Here is a 23,886-nt window from a genome sequence, read left to right as displayed (position 1 = left end):
TTCCATCTGTCTTGCTATTAAAACATACTTGCGTGCTTATAATCCATAAGCATATGAAAAAAAAAAAACCACAACTGTAACTTAAACATTTAAATCTTTTGGATGAAATGAGAATGTTTGTGGAGGCATAAAAAAGAATCCAGTCTGGAAGAAATGGGTGTTTAGAACTCACATGGGTTTAAAGAGGAATAGATATGCAGGTGTGAGTAAGTATTAGTAAGACACTGTCATACCCTAATAAGGATCACTCTTTCTAAAAAGAAACCAAAGGGGAAAAAGGGGAGGGGGGGGAGAAAACCATATCAGCAATTAATATATTAAGGCTGTCTAACGATTCCTATCATACACCAGTTTCCCTCCCCCACCACCTACTGTTGGTGAACCCATGTGATTAGAAGCAAGATTGGAAATTTCTTGAAACAGTAGTTCTGTGTCCCAAGGGACACCTTTGGGGTTAAGTAACAAAAATTTTTGCTGAAAATCTGTAACAGTGTTTAAGTTTTGCTCTTCCCCTTAAGGAAACCAATGTGATAATTTTCTACCAAAAACTATAGAAAAAATATATGTCATGAACTCTTAACACTCCAAATTTCAGAATAGCAAGATTAAGAACATTTAGGATATTTTATTCAGCCTTACTATTTACAGGAATTGTGCTTGGGAATTTGAACGGGTGGAGAAAGTGGTGAAGGGCAATGGCAGTCTCCTGGAAAAGGGCAGCTAAACACCACCCAAAGGGTCTCTGCTGTCTTCTCTAGCATCTACAGAATTTTGGAGCAGGCTTAGGCAACATACTAAACAAAAATTTTCAGGAGCCTCTGTCTTCATGTTCCCTATCTCCAAGATATCCAGTTTTAATATACAAGCCATTTCTTCTGTCGTGAATATTTACAGCTATACCTAATGTTTCTTGGAACTATAAATATTCTGCCCTTCTAGCAACACGCACGCTGGTCTAACAGGAAAAGAATTAGGAACAAGGCATCCTTAAATCGCAGTCTGGGAGCTGCCACTGGTTTGCTCAGCCTGGTGGGTAACTAGTCACTTTGCTTTAGTTCCACGTTCTTTGGTCTATAAATGAAGAAAGCTCATTTGCCTAACAGCAAGGATTTTACAAGATTATTTACTGTCACCATCATGTTTATATGTGGTGCTATAGAAATACTTGCAACAATATGAGCCGTTTCTTGCAAATGAGAATGCTGTGTTTATATAGAATATTAATAGAAATTGTGAGAAATGATTCTCTCATCTTGAACCTCCTTGAGCCTGTGGTGACAGTCTTTCTCCCTGTCTGTATACATTTATCTTCTTTTCCTATTTATCAACGGAGACAAAAGATACATTTTTTTTCTGTAATTACTACAGAAAAAGAGGTCAGGTGTAAGGCCCAGCAGGAGAGAGAAGCCCACCAGTGTCAACACCTGGAGAGGAAAACTGCTGTAGAGGACAGTAAATCCCGGATTTACAACTCTGGGTTTGCATTCTTTTGGGTTCCCCCCCCCCCCATAGCTTCACAGATAAGCTGCATCTGGAACATAGGTGCCAAACTGAAAAAGTTGAAATAATAAAGCACTCCTCATTAAGCAGCGGGGAGAGAGTGCGCTAATGAGCTGGGCCCACCACTGCGTGAAAACTGTGAGTCACACAAACGCAGAGAAACCCAACCTCACCGCGTTACCCAGACGAATTTTGCTAACTCAGATCATGAATGATTTGAGGGTTAAGAAAGGAAAATGAGCAACGCAGTATTCAGTACATGTACAGCTCTACTGATACTTCTTTTAAGTCTTAATTACATGGTTATTTCAGTGAAATCATACTTTGCATTATTGCATTTTGGGGAACTTAATACTTGTGTTTACTACCTTGTCTAGTACTCGGACTGACAATCTTAAAAACATTTTTAACATAGAAGGTTTCCTTACTTTTTCAAAATACAATCACTGCTATTTAATACGTTAACTTAGGTTCTTATCCCTCAGACCAAGCTGTTGAAGCAAAACGCAGTGTTTCTAGGGTATCCACCTGAATTTAATGATACACATAAATTCAGAACACCTCATGCGTGGAACTGGGTGCAAGACCAGTCTTACACCGAGCTCAGATTACAATATTTTTTTAATATATTTTTCTAGTTAAATGGACATATGCATTATTAAACCTCATTTAAAATACCACTATATAAAATACAGCAGATGACAGTAATTGTATGACATTTTGTTAATTATAACATTTTATTATTTTTTAAATTATGAGAATTTACTTTGCATTTATCACATATTTCTCTCTAGTCAGCTATTTTCACTGCATGTCGTTAAATGTGTTTTAAAAAGAAGTACGATTTGACGAACTGCCCTCACCACAAATCCTATCTAATCCCATCCTACTTCCATGTCAGTAAATCGTATAAACTGTTCAACAGATATTCTACTGATTCCAGTGGCCTCCGCCTGCTTAAAAACCAGAAATTTTGATAATATATAGATGCTTTACTAGTTTAGTATCAACTACAAATTAGTTAAAGAATATCTAATATTTTTAAATAATTGACATATTCCATTCTTGAGGAATATCACTTCACTGTCTACAGCACCTCGCTCTATAGCATCCAAAATTAGTAACGTGCTGCTGCCTGGAACAAATACAATGCCTAATATTTCAGTACTGTATCATAAAGTATCATGTTATAGAAATTTTCTCTGTGCAAACCTGAACTTGTGACTTCATCACGTTACTGCTAATTAATAATTCTCATGTACCATGGCTAAAGAGAAGCCGGTATGTTTGACGTTTCTCATGCAACTAGAGTTCTATTGAATTTAGCTCCCTCTTCCATATCTGAATGTGATTAATGTTACCAGAACTGCCTGGCATGTGTTTCTCACGATGTGTTCTTCTGTAAGGACAGAAAAAATACAAAAAGCTTGCAAATAAATTTTGGTGGGCTAGTTTATCCACTAAATCCAGCTAAAAGTCTTGCTAATCCAAACCATGAGGAAAGAGTAACCAACTTAGTTTTAGCGACATTTCTGTAATCTCATGCTTCTAATATGGGCAATGGAAATTCAAAATTTTTTGCTAAGCTGCGTCTGAGCACACAGATGTAGTTGTGCTTGCTCACTTTTTATTTGAAGGCAAGTTCATATCCACTTTTGGAAACCATACTTTCTATTCCTATTTGACTAAACTGTTGGAGGAACCCCCACATATTAAAACATTTGGGATAGATTTAAGTATAACCACCACTTTAAACAACAGTGCTGACTCACAGTTTCACAAGTTTGATATTTCATATCTACTCCCTCCCCCTTTGTTTTTAAAAAGTCTTAAATGGTTGAATGAAGAGACTGAGAACCATCAATTCCTTTCCCATCTTCCTTTTATCAAGAGATCTGCTGACTAGAAGAGAAAAAGCTCCCAAGTGAAGCTTTTCCCGAACTACTCTAACAGAGCAGTGAATGGCTGAGGACGGCAGCAGCTCCAGAAAGCTGAGTTTTTGAATCAGCGTAGTGAAGACAACAGCACAAACCCCTGCGTGGACAACACCGAGTTACAGACAGGCCAGATACTACGCTTCCCAACGCTTGTGTAAGAATTATGTAAGTCATAACGAGGCCAAATGTGTTCTCTCTGACAGTCAATTTAGTCTATTTAGGCAAATCAGTCTTAAATAGATTCTTTTATCATAAAAAGTTTCTATGACAGAAAGGGGAAACAATCTGCATGTACAATTTCAAAGCCTTTTCTATGACTAAGGGTGAAGTTTCCCCTCTTTTTTTGTTCAGCCTCAGAAACTCTTTTCCGAGCGCAATTTGAACGACTCTAGGAAGGAACTGCATAACTCTACACCTTGCAGCTTCCTAACACAAAATTACAAAACAAATTTCTTTGAAAACAGAAGTTACCATATGCAAAGCAAGGAAATGTTCTCTGTTGTGTTGCTGAGTCACCAGTGCTTTGCTTTCGACTTCACTGAGCATGCGTCAGCAGGTTCCTTTTAAAAGAAACATGTCTCACAGCTGAAAAGCTCAACTAACTAAACCAATTTAAAGGGAAAATTAAACCAAGGAAAAGCATGACAGATTTCTAAGGGCATCAAGTTACTTTTCCCCACAGATGATCCAAATAATAGTGTTTTACTTTTATGGTTTATTACTAGCTATACAAAAAAATACATTTGTGTAACCTTCCTGCAAAATTTGTTTTGCCCCTCACAAAGAAACAGGAGAAAAATTCAACACGAAGTTAATATTCCCGCTGATACATAGCTACAGCTGATTCAAGTTCAGTCCTATCTCAGATCTGCCTTGCAGAACTATAAGAGAGTTGGTCAGGAAACAGAAATGAATTGTAAATCAAATACAGTATCAATACTTTTGCCTCACAAAAGACAAGCAGTTAAGTTACATGGGAAATAACACAGTCTTTAATAGAAAGATGTTTAAAACAGTAGATAACAAATTCCATTAAATGACCCGCTCCTCAATTCTAATACATATTCCATGTAAAATATAACCATTTCTTTTAAGTTTTTTTCCATAAATTGTTTTGGCCCAAACATATTGGCTTTCCTGTTTCTGAGATATCTAGAATCCAGCTTTTCTACGTCTTGACACCAAGAAGCATTGGTATTTAGGGCAAAAGGAAAAAAAAATGCAAGTACACAAGAGGTATGTCTGGAAAAGAGTTATCCTACCAATACCCATGTATTTCAGGCTATCGATATTGTAATCCTCCTCTCAAAATAGTTTTAAGAGCTCTTAGAAGAATAAAAAGGGTATTTAAGAACAATGACGTAAAACCAAATTAATTTGTTTTAACTTTTATTAATATTAACTGTAGTTTATATTCCATTGATTGGATGGGGTAATCTTAAACATTAGTTAATGTCTTACTACGAAATGCATTCAAGAAAGCTTCATGGGAAAGATTAGTTTTAATTGCAACAGCATTTCTGCTGCAATGACAAGTGAAGTCGAACACCTATTCCCTATCAACCCACCTTGAAAAAAATGTCTCACTGAAAGCTAAAAACTACTTCTTTCTTTTGATCACATCTGTAGCAATGACTAAACTTTGTCTAAGTGAAGCCAAAACTATGCATCTATAAACAATTTTTTGGCAGGCATAAACTCAGCTTTCAGTTTGTAATAAATAAAGTTTTTTCAAGTTCACGAAAGTGAAAGTGGTGAAATTTGTTTTTCTTCTAGAATGGATCTTGAAATGCAAAACTTAAAAGCTGTGACCTACTACACACAGTGTCTGTTCTGCATTGTGCAATGTCTGAGACAAGATGCTTAGTCATACTCCAGATATTGTAAGCAGCTAAATCTGAAACACGTGCTTAAAATTCCAGGGACCTTCATTTTACTGCTGTGGTCAGATATAAAAGATGCATTGTTTTAGCGTGCTTAGATTTACATGAAAACTGGTCATAAAAATATTCCCTAGTTACAAAATATTCTTTACTTACAACAAACAACGTTATGTATTAATAAGAACAACAAATAAGTAACAGTAATATTCTTAATCCTTCACATTCTGCAAGCAAATATGATGGGTTCTTAAGTAAATGTCAGGTTTTCTGTGGTGAAAAGAAAAGCCACAGAGACTGAAATAACAAAATTAGTGTTTCATGGCTTGCAGAAAAAAAAAAAAAGAAGTTAAAGTTGCTAGGAAATTACAGAAATGCCAACTAATGGTGACTACACAGAAGAGGGACAGAGAGCAACTAAAAGGCTATTTTAGGATGTGATCTCTTCTTCCCATTTTCAGCCAGTGAGGAACGTTTCTCGTGTCTTACTGTTAATAATGTAGCTGTTTCAGCTGAAATAATAACTTCCAAAGAGAAAAAAAAAATATCTTAACCAATTTAAATAACAGCACACAATTACTCTATTTAAATTCCGTTGGCGTGTGCATTGTTCTCTGGCACTCAAACAAAAAAATGGATTTCCTTTGAATTCATCACTATCTATGGCTTCCATCTGTTTTAGTTCAAACATAAAACTTTGCAGAATTTTCACTGCAAGAGTATGATGGTGAAACCGTTAAAAAAAAAAAAAAATCTCTTAACTGTAGACCGAAACCATATACTCATGTCCCTAGACAGCACAGAATAACTACGGAAACTTTACTGAGTTTTTCAGAAGTGTCTGTGCATGAACCCAATTCACTTTAAAACGTTAAAGCTTTGTCTTGTCTTATTCTCGCTGAAAAATTATTATTGGAAATACATCGCTTTCATCTATCGTATCATAATGAAATATGAAGAGAGGAATAAAAAGAAAAATGGGTCTTTTCTGTGCTCGCTGAGCCTCTGAGAAAACTCTTCTGCGTTATAAAGCCAAAATGAAAACAGTGAGATGGCAGGGGGAGCAGAACAACCACTTCCATTTGTCATGTCAGTGTGCACAGAAAAAAAAGGAAGAAATCAACTGGTTTTCAGGAACGTGAGAAGTGCCAATGACAGTATAATGCGACAGAAGATCTGCATTCTCTAATTTCATGCCTAACAGTAGCTTTGCCTTTTAATATCCTTCCTGATGGTAGATTTGGCTTCAGATAACCAAAGAAAATGTTAGTCACCACCTGAGTGTGGCAAATTGAAGGAACAATGCTTTGAAATGGGGATGATCTAACCAGTTACCTTGGCTTTGATGACACAGGCTTTCGTTTAGTCCCCAGCAGTTACCACTGGCCTAACTGTTCACAGGTTTCAACCCCTTTGTGTTACTTGGTAACGTTTTGCACACATGCAGAATAGAGGAAAACTGAATTTAATAATGTACTTAAATGATAAAAGTTATTAAAACTGGAATTAATTCTTTGTAGGCAGTAAGAAACATGAGATCAGATTTAAGAACATCTAAGAAAATTTAATTTCAGCTTCCACTCTAAAGAGGAGGAAAATTTACTGGCTAACTTAATGCTACCTACTTACTGATGCTTTGTAGAGATTTTCAGCTTAAAAAAAAACCACAAACTTTTGGCTTTACATTGTAAAATAGTATTACATGCTATCTGAATAGTACAGGTCTTGCCAGTGATTACAGATCTTAAGAGATCCACAAGCAGACTCTAGCGAAGTGTCTTTCAAATTAGAAGAACACATGCCCCTTATGTGCTAATGTAACACGTATTAACTCTAGAACCCTCTAGAAATGGAGAATCGATGGGAGTAAATAATGATATAAAAAGAAAGAAATATTTTTCTATTTTTTTATTTTTTCAATTGCTTCAACGCTGAGACTTAATTCCTGCAAAGCAAACCTGAAGTCTTGGATAATTTTAAAGTTAGATTGTGTTAGTCTAATTATAACATCACAAATGAAGTAAATGATCAGGCCAAATAAAAGTGCTTGGGCTCCCTGCCCCAAAGTTCAACAGTAAATGTCATCTGAGATTAAGTACGGAAAAACAGAATTCAAAAGAGTGAGTTAATGTACAGTGAACAGAAGAGTTAAAATTGAGGCCACAGTTATGAGCTTTATTCTTACTGCTGTGGCCAAATGATTTGAACAGAGCCCAGAAGGGTAAGAGGAACCAGCATTCTAAAGCCAAGTGTGTTTCAGACAAACAGAAACTGGACAATTAGATGCATTATTACCCTCCAGGAGCTTTGAAAAAATACTTGAAAGGACAAAAACTGAATTTATCAGTGGACTTAATTTTCTTTTCAGCTTCCACTGCAATGAAAGGGAAAAATAACTGGCTAACACTGGCAGCATTTTAATTCCTCTCCCACCCTCTTTTGGCTACCTCTAGCAGAACAGTGCGTCTTCACAAACTGAGGTAGAATTTCCTACAGCAGACAAGTAAATTTCAAATAAAGCTAACTATGAATTTCTTGGGGGAAGGGAGGGAAGGGTGGAAGGGAGAAAAACCTATGAAGACACTAAAACTTAAGTTTCAAACAATTGTTAAATGAATGTTTTCAATAAAACACGGCTTGAGATTGAGCTTTCATGTGAGTTGAGAAAATAATTCATTTGCTATTTTAATACAAACCTAGAATCTAAATTAGCAACCAGTTTTAATTCAAATATGCAGAATGGATGACCCTTTTTTCTTTATTTAGCATAATAACATACCTTTAAGTGGATCATGCTCTGCTCTCATAATGTCAATAAGGGAGTTTTCCAAAGAGTGCATATTCAGACTGTCATACATTCTATTTCGATCCTAAAAGAGAACAAAATCCTTAGTATTGGAATACAAATTCTGTACTTTTTAACAGGAATCTTGATAGGAAGACAAAGGTGCGTTCTAAAGGCTGTACGCTCAGACACTGTGGAGACGGACAATGATACAGAAGCTTAAGATACCTTAATTTATTAACAGTAAGTGTAATAGCATCCAAATATAAAACTAGAGATGTCCTGTGAAAAACTCTTCCGTGCACACACTTTGATAGCCTGTGATTGCCCGCTTCTTTCAGAGGAACTGCTTGAATCAGTTCTAGTGATCCACAGCAGAGTTTTCAGCATTAGGCTGTTTAATGAAGGAGAGCAACGTCTGCGAGAGCTCAACTTCATTTCGTGCAGGAGCTAAACAGTGAGTAAGGTGGGGAACTACAGGAGGAGGAGGACAGTCACCTCGTATGACAGAAAGCATTTTCTTGGTGCTTGGTGAAGTACTTTGCACGGGCCCTGTCCCTTCTGGCTTTTGAGGGACTCATCTGAGACCCTTTGCACACAAAGAGTTGAGTTACAAATGGTCGGCACTAAACGGTTAAAGGTTGGAAAGTTTAAGCTAAACTACAAAAAGAAAACATCACAAAGCTTACTAATACATTACCAGCCTTATAGAGAACAATTTTGTTGTACATGAAGATTAAGATGCTACCATAATGTTTTACAAATATTTTCACTGAAGGTAATAAAAAAATTATTGTAATAAATCATAAATGTTTTAACTGATTTTATGCCCAACTAAGACATTTTCTCCCACGTTTTCTAATATATCCAAGTTACAGAGACAGGAAAAAAAGATGACTTCTAACTTTTTTGGTGTTTCTGGAATAACTTCAGAGACTGAAAATAGTTTGCATAAAAGCTTAATGTCTTCTACTTTCAAGGCTTCTGGCTGTACTCTATTGCACTTAAAGGAATCCTGTAATCATGCCTTAATTTTCCTGTTGTCTTCTCCCTGGTTGCACTGTAGTAATTCAACAGAGTAGGATGAAATACACCACACACATCCCACGACCATTAATATTCACTAAAGATGCAGCCATCAACTTAGTACATATATAATGGGGACCGAAAGTACCTGACCCACGCTCACTGTGCCTTTCTATGACAGTTTAGCAGAATACAGATTAATTATAAACTACATCTCTCACCAAGCAGGTATTCTTCATGTTCGGGGAGTGAAAATGCGAGCTTTGAAATACAGGTTTTCTAAGAGTCAGAAACTGTGACTTATCAACAGCTTTGCAAAACAAGCCATGATGAAACCAAGATTTTACTTTCATCTTTCTTAGAAAGTTTAGTCAACTTGATACAAAGTTGGGACGAAGCGGGAGAGGCCTTTTTTTGAGCTCTCTCTCCCTCAAACAGCTATAGAGAGTAAGGGCTTCTTGTTGGGTAAGCATCTGCCATGTTCATTTCATCAGATCCTTTTATTTTGTTTTTGGAAGCCCTTTGATAATTTTAATGATAAATTAAAAGAACAGGTTTCTCCTCTCTCCTGCCATGTCCCAGACCAAACGCCACTGACACTTTGCGAGGTGATCTTCAACCCGGTTTGAGTGCCAACAAGTCACCAGTACTATTTTAGCTCACAGCAGCCTTATTTTGGGACCGGTTGGCTTTTGTTCAGTTCTTTACCTGTCCTGAGAAGCAGCAGAATGAAACCGAAGTGACTAATCTGCTTCCCTGCCCTTGCAGGTTTGTTTCTCAATAGCACAAGAAGAACCTGCTTACCACAGCAAACCTGCTTTCTATAGAAGGTGTGAGCAGTGACAAAGCTGGATCTGTTCCCCACTGTGCCCTAGCATTCAGAAGGTTTTTTTTAATGACGTCTTAAATTCAGCTGAAGCCAGTACTTGGTAGATATTAAGTGGCTTTGCAAAAACCAATGCTGAGGAAACAGAAAACATGCTTTGCTACCTCTTTGCTACAACCAGTGTTGGTAAAAACTGAACTGTATGTGTGACACTTCATTTTTGTTACACCCTTATTTATTTTTTGATCATTGCTATATACACGTATGTTGAGGTAACACATAACTATCTGGCAAATTGTCATTACTTCAGGCTTAACTTTGCTCTGGAGAGCAGAAGGCTGTAAAAAAGGGCTCCATCATAGTTAATTCCTAGAGCTGACCTACTTGGTCATGTATCTTACAGAGAAATGGAAAAGTAAAACATATAACAGGTGTTTGTGATTCATTCGTAAACTGCTGCAGTGGCTGACACGGCACAATGACTGTAACTTCACCCTTGCATCATTCTGTTTTGCAAGTTCTGTGTATTCAAAGTGAAAGGTCTTGGGCTGCTGGAAGTAGAAGAAATAAACTTTTCCCATCCCCTTTACACCTTAGAAAGTTCACGTCTATAAAGCTAAAAAAAAGAGGTTTGTTTCTTTGAACTGTATTACTTTATTTCTGGCAGTGGAAACATGCAATAGGCATGCACCATACAATACAAAAATACTGTGAATACACTACAGTAAAGCAGGATTTAAATATGGGAACGGTATTCTGCTTACTGCCCACAGTACACTGTGCACTCGCAAGTCTGGGTAACATCCAGGTGCTCCAAACTTGTAACATCTACTCCAATTCACACTGATGAACTATATACTATAAAGCAACATTATCTGAAAATTAACTATCTCAAAAAGAGTAAGTCAGTCTTTGGGTATAAGGTTCACTTTAAACCTTTGTGCAACTATGCTTTATAATGCTAAACCACTGCTTTGTGCTCCCCAAGTAACATACATCGTATCTCTAAAGAGCACAGTTATCTTCTATGCAAATATGAAGCTTTCATTTCAAAGCAGAACTTAAAAAGCTTTTCAATAATGTAGGTCACATCAGCAAAGATTTTCTAGAAAGTTCTGCAGTAGAAAAAATATCCACAATGGTTTAGAAGAAGGTGGTTCCACTATAACATGCTGTACACAATCAGAAAACTTCCACTGCGATTTTCCTCAGTCTTTGGGAAAAGCACAAAAAGTATTACCACGGAACATAATTGTTTTAGATAGTCCCAAGAATTAGGACTATTTCCACATGCATGGAAAACGATCTTTAGTTTCATTATTTCAATACGGTTGATAAGCAGTTATCTTCTAAAACAACCTGGAACTACCTTTAAAACAACACGGAAATAGTTCTAATTCTTGGGCCTATTTCCATGTTGTTTTAAAGGTAGTTCCAGGTTGTTTTAGAAGATAACTGCTTATCAACCGTGTTGAAATAATGAAACTAAAGACAATCAGTAATACAAAGGCACTGATACATAAAGCATAGATGTTAATACAAGTTTTGTATCATCCTGACTCCAAAAGACCCTTTTGTCAAGGCAGAATTCCTATAAAATATTTTGCATTTCCCTCACCTCTGTGGCTCATCAGTCCTGTGCTAAGAAGCAAGTGAACTCTTGCTGTGTCAGAAGGTCCATCTATCAGTGGAATGTCACAACATAATGCCAGTTTTCTCCCCAGAGCCGACAGTCAACTTCTCCCAAGCACTACAAATTCTCACACTTGCTTTTTATTTCTTTCTAACTGTATAAACATTTGAATCCTGCTGGACCTACCTTTCCAATACCAGAATTCTGGTGAACTGTATGAATTCAGCATTCATACACAGCAGAACTGAAAATGCCTACAGATTCAAAGGTATATGGCTAAATGACAAATTGTCACCTCAACTAAAAAGACTACACAAGAAAGTTTACAGAAAATTGATAATTATTTCTGAATTTTTTACAAATTTACCCAATATAGGAGAAGCATGAAGTACCCTACCCGTAGAATACAGTTAGTGCTAGAAGGACTTTTTGAGGATGTCACGCAAAATACATCTTCAAAGCGCGCATTTCAGAAGTCCTTCCCCCATATGGCTAAATGTGGGATGAACAGGAGGAGGGCAGCTTTCCCTAAGAGCAAGTTTCAACACGGAATTGTTGGACAAATCATTTTTCTTGGCACAATCTATTTAGGACTTCTAAATATATCCATGCAATTTATGCAAAGATTATCCTGTTTGAGCGTTTGCAGGAACTCAGTGCAGTCACATCTCAAAGCTTAAATATTGTCATTTACGCATAAAGCAAATACAAGGACAAAAACTATTAAACAGTGAATACAATTTTGCTAATCTTTAACCACAAACAGTAAAAATAGATGTTCATAGTTAAGAAGTTAAACTACTTTGAATTTTGGACACATGCTTTAAATTACAGATCTGTAGAACTACTTGAATTAGAAAATTAAACTTCTAACATAGATATTAAATTCAGTAAATGCAAGTATCTTTAAAATACATTCCTTTACACATCCCTTTATATACTGAAGAAATGCAGCACTATCCAATAGAGGCCGGGAGCAACTTAAAAGTCATAAAGCTCCTAGCCAGTTTTGAATATGGTCTTAGCTGGCTGCCGAGTCTGTAGCTGTGACCTTGCTGAATTAAGTGAATTTTTAAAAACCTCAATTAAAGAAACCTTTTTTTAAAATCATTTCCCAAACTAAAATGTTAACAAGTTCCGCTTTTTCACCTTAAAACTGATGTCAATAAAAATGTGGTTTAAGACTAGAAAGTGACAGCTGATTTAATAATAAAGTAATCACAGACTTTTAAAAGTACCCAAATATAGTATTCGGTGTTAACGTTAGCAGCAATAACTTGAAAATTAAGTACATTATGTATTCTAAAATATCATCTTTGCTAACATCCAAACTCCAAGTTGTTCTCATTTTAGTGAAGACATACTATAATCATAAGCCCCTTGTTGAAACCATAACTAGTGTAAATGAGAAACTTAATATGAAAACCTACGACAACTACAATTTTAGTTCTATAAAAAAAGCAAGGAGGAAGCCTTAAAGTAGACACATGAAATTGCTTGGTTACTTTCCACAGTGTCATTAGTGGTAAAGATGAACTATAATATCTGGTAGACATCTGTGAACAGTCAACCTGACAACAAAAGTGTTTTAAAGTTGAAGTGACACAATCTGCTGTGTAAGCTAGCTAAATTGAGCCTAAAATGCACCAAGAACAAGTCCTGTGGCAAAGACACACCTTCTTCCCAACTACATAAGCATTTAAAAACAAACAAAAAAGTCCCAACAGCAAGTACTGTATCCATACTGGAGCACTTCAGCTCAAGAATATACATTCGTGAGCTGGAAACAAACCAGACACATTATGGAGACGATTCAAGGCTTGGCAAGATTGATTTATGAGGCAAATCTAGAAGATTTGTACATTAATAGCTTCAACAATATAACTAAAGGAACAATTAGACATTTGAAGGGGAAGTTGTTATTCAAGTTTTGGGTTCGTCTGTTTTTTTGGTTTTGGTTTGGTTTTTTTTTTCTTACCCTCTTCACACCCTCCCAAATCTAGAAATATCTATGCAGTATTGAGTACTTAAATGCAAACACATCGGACCATATGCTAAATGTACTTTTGGATAGATCTTAAGTGAGAATATATTCATTTTAACTTAGAGAACTGTGCTTTGGCAGACAGAATGAGCTGAGATACGCTACTTAGTGTATGCATCATTGCTATACTATCACCGCTGCTAAAAACTTTGTTGACTTTTCCTGACTCTTTGACTTGCATTAATAGAATGAGTTGTGTAACTGAAGCAAATTTTAACAGCAGGAGAGAATTCTAAGTTCATAAAAACATTTGTACGGTAAGGCCCACAAACTTTCCGCTAATTGATTCTTTTGAATCGTTTATCTGCGCAGCTCCCAATACTATTCATTCAAAGGTCTCGATCCTGAGGTCAAAAGTATGGCAGTAGACCATTTTATCCAGATAGAGAGAGCCCCAGTACGGTCCTCAGACACAAGTATCTGGTTTGGTATGTTATTTAATTAGCCCCAGGTAATCAATCTACTGTATTAAAAATCCTGAAGACGCTGTTCTGTTGCAGGTATTGCCTGAGTAAAAACAAATTGGTAAAGCCTCACTTATAAATCAGTGTTTGGACAATTACACTGGTCTGAAGACCAAGAGAACTTAGCAGCTAGATACTGCTAATGCCTTCAGGTTCAACGTGAATTGCCAAAGGCTCAGGACTTCTGAAGAAAAAGGCCACCTATTTAGGAGTCTAAATATGGCATCAAGAACACAACTTTAGCAACTTGCTCTTCATCTAATATTGACACGTATGTGTTTCATCTAGATTAGCCATTTAAACTGTTAAGGCACATTTATTAGACTGTACTAAAATTGTCATACTGAGAACCTGAAATCCTCTGAACGGAAGCAATGGTAAGATGGAAGCAACGTGACAGCATTTTAAATTAAATATCTAAAACCAATACCTGTTGTGATGTACAACCTTAAAACTCATTTTGCTTCACAAGTGTTTTGTTTTCTTTGAAAACTTTAGCACATTTCAAAAATAAATAGAAAAAGAAGAAATTGTGCATTCGTGAGAGACGGTGCCTTACCATATGAATTTCCCAGCTGGAGAGCTTATATTCAAAGGTAGAATAATAAAGCTCAGCTTTTAGGACCACGAACATTGCACATACTGTTTGTTTGAACAAACAGGAAGGACAAATCAAGGTGAAAAAACACCCGGACATGCAGTGTATTTCCTTAACTCAAAAGGGACGCAGAAACTAAATTCATATTCATAGAATGCGGTGTTTTTACTAGAATGGAAGCAGTTAAATGCTGAAGCGTATAACACTGAAGTGTGTTATTAAACTGTTATAATAGGTTTTAGGAAGCTTTTTTGCAAGGTATTAAGAAACAGGAAGCTTGCAATCAAAATAGGGTTAGCAGACACTGCAATTAAAAAAAAAATAGTTTAGAAATGGTTAATTATTTTCCTCATCTAAAGAACATAAATTAAAAAATGAATATACAAAACACTGATTTTTGTGCTTGCATTTTAGCCACAGAAACGCCTGAGGCATTTTTTGAGGGAGGAAAAACACAGCATCTGGGATTATAAATATATTTTTAGCTTTGTGCCCTATATGATTTTTTTTTTTTTTTGTACTTTAGATCAGGGAATATGAGAGAATATTCATATTGTTTAAGTGCCTAAACTGGAATCCCAGGGGCTGTATATGGTCAGTAGTGCCAGGTATGTTCTTCTAGAGAATTAGATTATCTAAATAAGGAGGCAAGATTCTCTCTAAGGGGAGAGAAATAGGCTCCTCAATTAAATGCTTAAGTTAGATAGTATGAATACCTGATGAGACTTCTAACTGTTCCTTACCGATTCTGGTACAAGGCAACAATCCCTTCCGTATATGAATCACCTATAATGGTACAAGCACTGTGGCAGAACTTAAACTTGTAGACGTGATTTTGTCTATGAAAGAACTTTAATTGATGTAGTTTGTATTATCTTAAGAACCTCAGGGAGGTAAAAAAAGCTTCTGATAGGGAGTCACATAAGAAAACTTTGGCTATCAGCTTAATTTGCTCCTGTTTAAATCAGTGTTGCCATGATGTTTAACTACCTTTATTTAAAAGCAAAACAAAAAGTCTTGAACTTTGGAACATTCCCCTGAGATACGTCCTTCATAACTGCTGTAAGCAAAAGCAGCTTTGCCGTAACTAATGTGGCCGCTGTGAATTCAACTTCACACAGGATATGTTTCAGTCCCCACTATGAAGTATAGAAAAAGCTACTTTCATCCCTGTAAGTAATACATGTAATTACTTATTCAGTTATCAGTAATGGCATTCATTGTCACTGGCATATTAGTTTAATGCCAAGAAACTTTATTTTCATCAGAATTTATGTCAGTTCTATACCAGGGACCATTCATCAATGCAAACTTTATTCAAAAGAATAAAGAAGTTTCATGGAAGGGAAAAGCTTTGAATTTGTACACAATTCCTCTGCGGCTTATCTTGTTTGCATCAGGTGCATGTTTTACAGAAACTGGATGAGCAGCTGACACTGCTGAATGCCACTCGGATTCACCAAAAAATACACAGCATTTTTAAAAATGGCAGCAGAACATTAATGATCTACAGAAAGTTAGTCAGTGAGGACACTGGCTTTTCTGAGCTGTTTTCATTTGCTAAGCTTGAGCTGGAAGTTTGAGTTTGAAGAGTTGTGCTTTGAGTTTGGGAGAGATGTGATTTGTCCCCGCCACACAGAATGATTACTGCAGTTAAAGCAAAGATGCACGATCACGCGGAAAAGTATCCTGCAAAACTGCGAATGATGCAGGATGTGCTCAACACGAATGCCAAGATGTGTTTGTTCTGCGGAAGCCTGGAAGAAATAGCTAACTTCGACATACATGTAAATGCTTTCATACAGGACTTCCCAAATGGCACAAAATTTAAATTACTGCTATCTTTTAGTATCTTCTGATATTGCTACTGTATCTTTAAGAATCCTCAATCTAAATACCTCAGCCTTTTATGGAAGGAGACAAGCACAGTACAAATTAGCAAGATGGGTGTTTGACAGCATCGCAATTGCCAACACAAGCCCTGATGAAAAGAAGCGTGAGCTCCAAGCTCTATTTAACTTTTTCATTGTGACTTGCAAAATGTAACAGTCATCACAAGGAATTAACCATATAACAATAGCATAATAACTGAAAAATAAGAACAGGATTTCAGTGTAGCAAAAGTAATTTATGGAAACATCTAGTGTTTCCACAACAGCAGTAGGTAACACTGCAACCCTTTAAAGAGCAGTGTTTTTACTGTGTCCTGCAACTATGACTTTATACACGTAAGGGAGACTTAAGCATAGATAGACCTACAGCATAAATAAAGGCAAACAGGTCTATTTAATTGGTGGCTGTGGTGCTCGCAGGTATAGTCCAACAACAGTTGAGTGTGCCCACCTTCTCTCTCTGACCCTCTCTCTTCAAAAAAACCAAACAACCCCAAACAGAAACATTAATGTAATTTATTATAAAGTTAAATTGCAAGAATTTTTTTTTTACCCTACTGGATAGGAATGATTTAGGTTATCGTTGGAACGCGCAAGACTTTTGTTTAGACATAATATGAATTAATCTGTATTAGATGACTGCTGTTGAAGCTTCTGAGAGTTCAAAGTAATAGTCATACTGACTTGTAAGGCGTACTGAATGAGTACATATATTCACAACTTGTGCTCAGCTGCTTATGAATTCCGACATATACGTCACTGCAGTTTCAACGTATGACAGCATTAATATTTTTAACCCCTGTTCCTTAGGCTAACATTTCCAGGAGACATTTTGGTGTTTACTTTCAACTATCCTTGGAGCCCTCCACCTCAAAGCATTACGAATCTGTAACCTGTTTTCCTGAACAGATCAGGTTGAATACACAAAGAATAGCACCTTTTTTTCCCCCCATCTTTCCACCCCCACAAAAAAAATACTCAACCATGATATTATATTCCAGTTAGCCAGGCTACTTAGTGGAACAGGTCTTCACAGTAAAGGCAAATCCTCTTAAGTTTTCAGGTCCCAATGTGTACCCTTGGAGCAGAATTTAGGTTATGTCCAAAAGTCACCATTAGCCTGAAGAATACCGCAGAGTATCAGAGCTCACCTGGACACAGTCGGGACACGGCCTCTTGTGCCAAATGGAACTCCACCAGCAAAATGGTAAGAAAAATTGGAACTCTAGTGGGAAATCTGGTCCCAGGGAGCAGCCTTTTGCCACTATTACAGCTACAGAAGGATTAGCTTGCTAATTGATGCAAATAGAGCTGTACAAACTCAAATATGGTCGCAATTAAGACAAATGAAACCCTAGGTTACTCTGTGTGAAACCTAACAAAAATCAACTATAATAGCCTTATGTGGAGATAAAGAAACATTCTAATAATTTTCTCTGCATATTGTCTTGTTTAGTTTTGCTGGAATATAGTAGCTCAGTGTGAGACAAAAAACAAAGCTGACGCAGTTGTAACGAAAATTAAAGAATGTACAGAATTAGTGGGATAATCTGCTTTCTATTTTAAATGCATCCGTTCTAAAATAAGTTGCCCAAGCTTTTTTTTTTGTCACAAACAAACCTACGCAAAAACTATAAATTGTTGGATGGCAATTGAGATTAGGATCCAAAATAAAGGTCTCCACTAACAAGAAATGTTATGACTAAACGAATATAGGAAGGAATGGGAAAAATAACATTTTACCGAAAAGTAACTGAGGCTAAAGTTAAGTGACTAACCTAAAGTCACATAAGATGTCACTGGTAAAATTCAGGAGATGAACACGGATCTTTAATTCTAAGATATACTCTCCTGTTTAACACTTCTAAATCACAGGGCTTCCAGACAAAACATAACATAAAAGGTGCTATAACGTGGAGGAAAAAAATCTCACTAACGTGCGAATGTCAACCTAGAATATCAGCAAAAGACAAGCGTGACAAAGGCTCAGAGCCATCTACAAAAGTACGAAAACGTACATACAGGGACAAATGAACAAAAAAACCCCGAGTTTTAAAGGGCTTTATAAGAATATGAGTATTACCTTAGGCAGAAAACATGTGCTGGATTAAACATATTTTGCTGTATTGGTGCATCAGCGGCTACAGTTTCTATCTTTCTTGACAGTCAATATTCTTAAGTGAGACAACCATATATTGCTGAATACACTGAAAACGTTTGGGTTAGTTGCAGTTTAGGACGAAAAGTAATAGAGAAATACACAATTTTCAAACCAAGTATCAGAGCTGTAACCACTGTTTACTTCTCCTTTAAAGTGAATAAAGCCAAAACGCTAAGCAAGACTATGAACGCACCAGTTACACACCATCCTTACCTGCAAAGGAAGGAGAGTATTACTGTTGTTGTCAGTTCGGAAAACATTATCTTCAATCCACGATTTTGGTGTCAGTGATGGAGTGGAGCGAGTAAATTTAGGAGGAGCTATGACATTACCGGAAAAGGGCTTCTTCAAAGGAGAGATCTGGTTCATAGTTCCTGGAATTCCCATGTTTCCAGTTCTACGATGGTCTCTGCCATGCATTCCTCCCCAGGATATATTTCCTGTGCTCCAGCCGCTACTCTGATTGCTCCAGGGCGACTGCTTCAGAAGAGGCTAAAAAGAGAAATTAATTTCTATTATTTTGAAAATACTTGAAATGTCTTTCAACTTAAAAAAAACCAAAACAAACAAAAAAAACCCCAAACAAACAAAAAATAAAACAACCAACCACCAAGTAATCAGTGCACAGAGATTTCTATAAACCACTCTTTCCCGATAACATGTAAATTAATTACTAAGGCAAGGAAGAAAACACAGCATCATTAAAAAAAAAATAAATGTAGTTCCCACTTCCCCATAAATCCCCCCCAAAACACGCAGTGGTTGTGCAAGCAATTTAGATTATCATTTTAGTAATTGGTAGCATTCTTTAAAGCTGAGCAGTAGAACAATTCCAGGGTGTATAAACCACATTACAAAAAACTCTGAGAGACCATTTTATCATATATTACTTGGTATTATATGGTGAGGTCTCTGCAAAAATAACAGAAGAATTTCAATTTTAAAAATTATTATTAAAATAATTATTATTCTACTATTCATAATTATTTCTACTCAGTGTGGAGCAGGATTTCACTACAGTGAGTAGAAATTTAAAAATTAAAATTCAGATGGCGGATTGATTTTTTTTTTCCCCAGTATTTTGAGTATCATTGTCTCTGTATTACCATATAAGAGCAAAAAGAGCACTGATTACTGTACAGAGAATCTGTTTGAAGAAGCTATCTTAACATTTCCACATTAAAATGCATTATTCTGAAGCCACTGCTCAAATATTTCTGAAGTAATGAACAGGACTATCTGTGGAATTCTGCAGGGTGGAATCGGGGGGGGGGGGGAAGGATTTTTTTTTTCCTACTTAGACACGGTATAAAGTATTTCTGTATCTAAGAAGTACACTATATTCCTCAATATGAAAATGTAAGTAGTCTTTAGAGGGAATATTTTACAGGATAATAAGTTTTTATTCCCAAGCCACAACTTGTGCTAAAAAGTCACCTATAGTGGTTGTCATACTACCAAGAGGTGGACCCACTGAGCCTGACTGACAGTGAAGAACGGTATTTATCTTTAGTGTTGTTCTCAAATCTGACTGTTATGGGAAAGGCTTTTTTTCCAAGCACAGAAATGGCGTGTGTGCCTGCGTGGTGGATATTCTAAATTCAGTTCTTCTGTGAAGTCAAAACACAGTACTTTTATCTCAAAGCTTACCTGCAAGCAACCCTCAGCTTGCAATTCTAGTAACTTAAAAATTTAAAGCATGTCAATACGTTATGTATTAGATAAAATGGAACTTTCTGAGGACAGAAAGCTAAAATTATAACTATCCCCCCTAGAAAACAAACAAAACACCCCACTGAAGCCATTTTTTGGTCAAGTAATCAGGAAAACATCCCATTCTATATAATTATAGATAATTATGTTGTAAAACTTGAATACTTTGGTTGGAATTTTGGGAGAGGCAGGCACTCTATTGTGAAACAAACCTTAAGAGATAATGCCAAACGTTAACAAGCCTCTAATATTGCTAGCTATGCTGTCATGGCACCCTTTAAGTTTACCTACAACTTGTAACCCAGAGAAAATTCCTGTACACCTCACTGCTGGAGAATGGCTTTGGAATTTGTTTGAAGAGGGTTATTATAGATGTTAAGGACAGCAAGCTCCTAATCATGATGTTCTTGACAGGCACGCTTAATGGGGGATTGCAGTTCTGACAGAAACGCTCCACAAACCCGGCTCTACCCATTGCAACGGAGAGATTTAATACTAGAACGAAAGAAGAATTAAGATGAGGCCTGTATAACTTCGGCCCTTCGTAACCGAGCCGATGCTCGGAGCAAGATACGGCCATAACGCGCGAGCAGATAACATTAACACGGGTCTGCTTTTCTCCCACTTCTTACAATTGGTTTTTTTTTTTTTTTTTTTTTTTTTCCAGGAAGAATGGTAAACTTCCATTTCAGCAGGGGAAAGGCTACGCCGCTCGGTTAGAACCGGCAGCAAAACTACGGCAACCCCGAAACACAGCGCTGCCCTTGGCTACAAATTCAAGCGATTTCGGGGAAAAACAAACAAAAAAAAACCCAAACCAAAACAAAACAAAACCCCCTGAGAGGGAGACGGCGTTTGACAGCTTTCCCATCCGAACCCACCGTCGGTGGCCCGTGCCCGCCCGACCCGGCGCGACCCGGGGCTGCCGGGGCCGGGAAAGGGGCTTCCCGGGGGGAGGCGGCGCCGGCCGGAGCTGTCAGGCTCATTGTTCCGGGGACACCGCGCTCGCTGCGGGGGGTGGCGCGGGGGGATATTTCTACGGCGAAACTCCTTTTTGACAGGAAAAGGAGCGTTTACCCTTTTTTTTTTTTTTTTTATAAAGGGAAACCCCCTCCTCTCATCTCGAAAAAGAACCGCCGTCCCTGGGTCGCCGCAGCCAGGCGGGGTGGGGGGGGTGCCGGTCACAGCCCGGGGTGGGGGGACGCGGCCGGAGCGGCCGCCCCGCCACCTGCCAGCCGGAACGGGCGGGGAGCAGCGGCCGGGGCGCGGGGCGGGCCGCTGCCAACAGCCGCCCGGCACGGCCCGGCCCGACCCGACCCCTACGGCCGCCTCCCCGCGTCCGGGCCCCGCAGCGGGCGCGGGGCGCAGGTGCCCTCCCGCCGGCCCTCGGTCCGCCGAGCGCGGCAGGGCGGACGGCGACCGGGCCCCGCCCTGCCTCCGCGGTCTCGCCGGGCTGTCACCGCCGCCCGGCCTCTCCCGGCAGCGGGGAAAGAGAAACCTCCCGGCTCCCGCGGCCAGCGAATGGAGAGGAGCGGTGCCCCCGTCCCCCGCCTTGCTCCGGTGTCCCCCTCTTCCCGCCCCGCTCTCCCTTCCGGAGCCGGCCGGCCCGGGCTCCCTGCCGCCCCGCCGCGGCTGCCCGGCCCTCCCCGCCGCCGCCGCCGCCCGGTACCTGGTGGTGGTTGTAGGAGTTTCTCTGCTGCAGGAAGGCGGCGGCGGCGGCCGCCGCCTGGTGTTGGTGCTGGAGCTGGGGGCTCACAGGGGATCTCCGGTTCTGCTGTTGCTGCTGCTGCTGCTGCTGAGGTAAATTCATCTGCGGCGGCGGCGGGGGGGCGGCGGCCGAGAAAGGGCTGCTGAAGGGCCCGGCGCAGGGGTTGTGAGGAGACACCGGCGAGAAGCTCTGGAAGAAAGCGGGGTTGATGGATGACGGGATCCCCGGGTAGAAGCTGGTCTCGGATTCCGGGCTCGGGGGCGGCATCGCGCTGATCTGCCCCCCGCCGCCGCCGCTGGAGACCGGAGGCTGCTGCGTCTGCTGCGGAGGCGGCGACGAGGTCTGCACCGACCAGGGGGTGCCGAAGCCGGGCAGCGGCGGAGGAGGAGGGGAAGCCGCCGAGGAGGAGCCGCCCCCGCTCTGGTGATGGGGGCTGGGGATCTCCGGGCTCTGCAGGCTGCTGAAGCCAGAGCCGAGCCCGCCGGGCAGGAGGTTCCCGGGGCTGCCCAGCAAGTGGCTGTTCGGGGGGGACTCCATGGGGGGCGGCTTGGCTCTCGCCTGCAGATGAGGAGGAGACGGAGGCGGATTCAGGCAGGAGGCGGCGGCGGCCACCCCCACATTGGGGTCGGCGGCCACCGATCCCCCCGGGCGGGAAGGGGCGAGCCGCTCCGACCCCCCCCTGTCCGCGCCGCCCTTGCGCTCGGCGGGGCCGAGGGGCCGGTGGTGCGGGTAGTCCCCGGTCCGCGGCGGCTCCGGGGGGTGAGCGCTGAGGAGCTGGAGCTGCTGCTGCTGCTGGTACTTGTCAGTGGGGTGGCTGAACTGCTGCGGCGGCGGCGGCTGCTGAGGGGGGTGGTGATGATAGTCGGGGGGGTGGTGGTTATTCAGGGGGTGGCTGCTGCCGAGCTGGGCTGGGCTGCTGAGCTGCTGCTGCTGCTTAAACTCTTTCCTCTTCTGGCTCAGCTGAGGAGGCGGCGGCTGTTGCTGCTGCGGTTGCTGCTTGTTTAAATCCTGGTGGGGGCTGAGACTGGGTTTAAAGTCAGAGGAGGGGTGGCCGGGAGGGGGGTGTCCTGATGCGGGGCTGCTGCCCAGCCTCTCGCTGCCTGGCTGCTGCTGTGTCACCCCCAGGAGCAGCTCATCCTGCATGGTGTGGTGATGGGGCAGCAGCGGCCGCTGAGGGGGGGAACGGGGGAGGGCGGCGGCGACCCGCCGGAGGAACCGGTTACAGCGGGTGAGAAGGGGCAGGAGGAGGAGGAGGAATGAGAGGCGGCTGCCGGGGAGGGGAAGGAGCCGGCTGAGCCAGCGCCTCCTACACCCAAGGGCGGGCTGGGGGTGGCCGCCTGCGGGGAGCCCGAGGCGGTGATCCCCGAGACCGGCTCGGCGGAGGGGCGAACCCCCCACCCCGGGGGTCTGAGGAGACAAAGATAATTAACAATCCGGGGGGGGTGGGTGGTAAACACCAGCCTATCGCAAACCACTATATAAACGAAAAAAATAGCCACTTTCTAGAATAAAGCCCTCTTCCTTGCCATAATCTCCACTCTACTGGTTTTTAAAATATCCGAGCCTTTTGATAATAAATAATGCTATTTTTATCAGGGCGTTATTTTGGGCTTTTTTTTCTTTTTTTTTCCTTCCTTTCCTGATCTTTCGGTACCCCCAGTGGGGCGGCCCTTCCCGCCCGCCGTCGCACTCACAGGGACCCGCTAAAATCACCGTAAA

General features: G+C 40.2%; 1 protein-coding gene across 5 annotated transcripts in view; it reads right to left on the bottom strand.

Annotated features, from left to right (window-relative positions):
* CPEB2 (cytoplasmic polyadenylation element binding protein 2) overlaps positions 1 to 23,447 on the bottom strand; it is a 54,396-nt gene extending 30,949 nt beyond the window's left edge. For 2 of the 5 annotated variants that reach the window (XM_074147416.1, XM_074147417.1), the window contains exons 1-3: positions 22,129 to 22,704; positions 18,951 to 19,238; positions 8,097 to 8,187 (exon numbers count right to left, since the gene is read on the bottom strand). In XM_074147416.1, coding sequence (XP_074003517.1) covers positions 8,097 to 8,187; positions 18,951 to 19,238; positions 22,129 to 22,704 — 955 coding nt within the window. Of the gene's footprint in view, positions 1 to 8,096; positions 8,188 to 18,950; positions 19,239 to 22,128; positions 23,334 to 23,374 lie in introns of those variants that run through there. The other 3 variants (XM_074147415.1, XM_074147414.1, XM_074147419.1) reach the window with 3 other exon arrangements.
* Between the last annotated feature and the right edge of the window lie 439 nt (positions 23,448 to 23,886).

Source organism: Numenius arquata, chromosome 5 (genome assembly GCF_964106895.1).
Source record: "Numenius arquata chromosome 5, bNumArq3.hap1.1, whole genome shotgun sequence".
NCBI classification, from domain to species: Eukaryota; Metazoa; Chordata; class Aves; order Charadriiformes; family Scolopacidae; genus Numenius; species Numenius arquata.
Note: the sequence above shows the minus strand (reverse complement) of the source record. Positions and strands in the feature narration are given on the sequence as shown.